The sequence below is a fragment of the Branchiostoma floridae genome, chromosome 9, assembly GCF_000003815.2.
Source record: "Branchiostoma floridae strain S238N-H82 chromosome 9, Bfl_VNyyK, whole genome shotgun sequence".
NCBI lineage: Eukaryota > Metazoa > Chordata > Leptocardii > Amphioxiformes > Branchiostomatidae > Branchiostoma > Branchiostoma floridae.
The window spans coordinates 10,865,846-10,869,026 of record NC_049987.1 but is presented as its reverse complement, the minus strand read 5'-3'; the positions used below and the strand labels follow the sequence as shown (position 1 = coordinate 10,869,026).

At 42.9% G+C, this 3,181-nt stretch overlaps 1 protein-coding gene across 1 annotated transcript; it reads left to right on the top strand.

Moving 5' to 3' along the window:
- Positions 1-373: 373 nt before the first annotated feature.
- Positions 374-2,970, top strand: LOC118422137 (kin of IRRE-like protein 1). Its single transcript, XM_035829653.1, has 5 exons — positions 374-605; positions 1,666-1,977; positions 2,091-2,219; positions 2,339-2,499; positions 2,899-2,970. The coding sequence occupies exons 1-5, from the start codon at positions 374-376 to the stop codon at positions 2,968-2,970; spliced, it is 906 nt and encodes a 301-aa protein (XP_035685546.1).
- Positions 2,971-3,181: the final 211 nt, after the last annotated feature.

Genomic DNA, 3,181 nt, shown 5'->3' with positions numbered 1-3,181 from the left:
CGGCAGACAATGGTGTAGCTCACTTAGGAATGGGGACTGTGACATTAGAGGTTTTGTGTACGTATGGTCTGTTTACTACTTTTACACATACGTACATACACAGCGTTCCATTGGAGACTTTGTTGTTGCGCAATAAGCGTATCATATGCGTCAGTACTGTCAAGTGACAAATTCCGTAGATTGAATGAGGCTCATTGTCTGTACATAGACAGTTTGTTATCTCTATTACATGTGTACGAAGGTCTTTCACAAAATAAAGATGATTTTGTTTTCGTATAATCAACATGCGATGAATGTTGGATAACAATTTAAATCAATACTACTTATCTTCTTTCTTTGGTTGAAAATAGACCCACCGCTGATTGACCCCTCCATGGACGACAAGGTGACCGCCCTTTCAGAGGATGATGACTTCTCCCTGAACTGTCTGGTCGACGGAAATCCAAAACCGAAAGTAACATGGCGGCGGAAGAATACAAAGTTGTACTGGAAAAACCCTCTCCGGTTCCACCGTGTGCGCTATGATGTAGAAGGAATGTATCAGTGCGTAGCAACAAGCGATGGATTCCTTGAGAAGACGAAGGATGTTTTCATCGATGTTGTGGGTTAGTTCCTCATCATTATTTATAAAAAAAACTTAGAGCTGATATAACATGCATTGCCATAATACCGGTAGTAAGACTTATACCGGTAGATTAAAAATACTGGAACTTAAAGAGATCTACACATGCAACAATAGTTATTTCTGAGCTGTGCACACTTCAGACATCTAGGTGTCCAATACACCATTTACAAAGCATCGATAACAATGCATTCGAAGACAACAAGGCCAAAAGTTTTCAGTATACTTTTCTTTAAATTTCGGGGTAGGCAGCTCGTCGTGGGACGAACACACTGTCACATTCATTGCCAAATTTATATAGATCATAATTACACATGCTCACGGCACAAGACGAACATGATTCAACAACAATCTTGAATTTCTGTTGGTGACCTACAACTCATGTAAAAGTGTGAAGAACCGTTGCATAATAGCCCGGATCTACGACTGAATGGGCAAAATTGAACGTACGCAGCCATTTTCCCGCCATTTTTATATCTACGCTAGCAGTGAAGTGTTACGTCATAGCGGTTGTGACGGACAGAAGTTAAATGAAAATTCTTGACAGTATACGTCCGTTTTCTCATGACATTTTGTATGCTCATGCAGGTTTATGTCTTATGCATTTACTGACAGAAAAGGAAGGAACATCAGAGGACGTATAAATGTACATAGCGGCAGTTAATTGTGCCGTGTTTCTTCCTACCGGTATTTTGTACCCCCTCCCAACCACGCGCCCGTTCGCCGTGTAATTCCGCGGCGTGTTACAATTACAATATTACGCTTTTAGCAGGACAAGAGTGGCAGAAAAGTTACACAGAAAAAGTGGCAAGGGTAACCTATAACAGCAACATGTAACTGGAGAAAATGATGTGTTGACAATTTGTCAAATCAGTATGGCTAGAGAAATCGTCGTAAACGTACCGGTATTATGATAATAGATGTTACAGGCATAGAATTTCTAACTCATAATAGTCATACATCGCTCTAATCAGTATACCTTTAACCAAATGCAGGTAGGCCTTTACTAGCCATCTAAGTTCAATGATATGTATATTCCACAGGAAAACCCTATATGGAAGGAGAAGGCGACACAGCGATGGTATCTGCCGATACCGGGGAAACAGTGCGACTTGCTTGTACTGTTGCAGCCGACCCTTTGCCATCTCGTGTCCAGTGGACCTGGCGAAATAATTACGGGTTTGAAACCGAGCTAGATAGTGCTGATTTCCGTATAGTCACAACCAGACGGAACCAGGAAATGACGTCGTCACTGACCATACAGAATGTGGCTGTGAAGGATGGTGGAAGCTACATCTGCGAGACAACCAACATGTTCGGGACTGTCAAGCGAAACATACACTTGGAGATCAAAGGTAGTATATATTTTCCTAGAGCTTTATTATACTATACAAAATTCACCTTGCTAGAAGGCAAAAACTTTGTGAATCTATATGTAACATTCAGTCTTTAATTTTCTGCTCAACAGAATCCATTCCAAAGACTGTCATGATCCCAGCTATCACCGGTGGAGTGGTTCTTCTGGTGACAGTTGCTGTGGTGGTTACCATAGTCATTTGCAAGAGGAAGGGCTGGATATGCAAGTCTTATCAAGACGGTGCGTGTTTGCTTATGTTACATAGGAGTGTCGACTTAGACTATCTTTATAAAATCAAATTCACGTTTTTGCTAAAAGAAACAGTGTATACTACACTTAAAATTGTCACTATGTTTTAGACTCCCTTGACCTGTCCGCCTCCCGCCCGATGCCTCCTGTACCGAAGTACGTGTACAAGACCGGCACCATTGACTCCGGTGTGGAGGACCTGGAGCTACAGGAGATGTACGGTACACTCAAGCCTCGGCCTCCGCCACGGATGGAGAAGAAGTGGGAGTCGGTTGGACTTTCTTACTCCGGTAAACATCTACTCCTTTTATTTATTTATTGGTTTGGCTGCACCGAACACACAGCCAGGGCTGCCCAACTAGCCTATGGCTATTACAAAGGGCTAGCCCTGCTGACAAACACATAAACAATACAAATTTAAAAAAAAGAACATTTGTATGTACATGGTGTAGGATAACTTACATATCATCTAAAATGGAGTATATAACATCATATCATCGACAACAATATTTGCAATGAGAGGTCAGGGTCAGTATATACACGTGTATGACTAATTTACCATGCGTAAGGGTTGCCTAGACATTCCCACAGTTTTCTTTTGAAAGAAGCCGTGGAGGTGGCTGTGCGAGTAGCAGTAGGGAGAGTGTTCCAGAGTGCTGTTGCTCTGTAGATGAGTGTTTTCTGGCCTCTGGTGGACTTAGTGAGTTCAGATGTCAGGTGGTCGCTGTTCCTGAGGGAGTAACGTGACTCAGTAGCAGACGCACGGGTTCTGGGTATCAGGGTTTGAAGGTGTGGAGGGCAGTGACCGTTGAGGAGCTTGTACAGGGTGACAGCGGTGTGGAATTGTCGTCGGAACTGCAGTGATGGAAGGGATAGCTGGGTGTACAGAGATTGGTATGACGGGTACGGGAGTCCATGTTGTCCGCTGATCAGTCTGGCAGTTTGGTATTGAA

What these genes read in the sequence shown, in the direction of transcription:
- LOC118422137 (XM_035829653.1), top strand. Translation starts at nt 374, where the DNA reads ATGGACGACAAGGTGACCGCCCTTTCAGAGGATGATGACTTCTCCCTG. An exon ending in TGTTTTCATCGATGTTGTGG is followed by an intron (nt 606 to 1,665) that starts GTTAGTTCCTCA and finishes TATATTCCACAG; the next exon opens with GAAAACCCTATATGGAAGGA. An exon ending in TGGAGAAGAAGTGGGAGTCG is followed by an intron (nt 2,500 to 2,898) that starts GTTGGACTTTCT and finishes GTTGCTCTGTAG; the next exon opens with ATGAGTGTTTTCTGGCCTCT.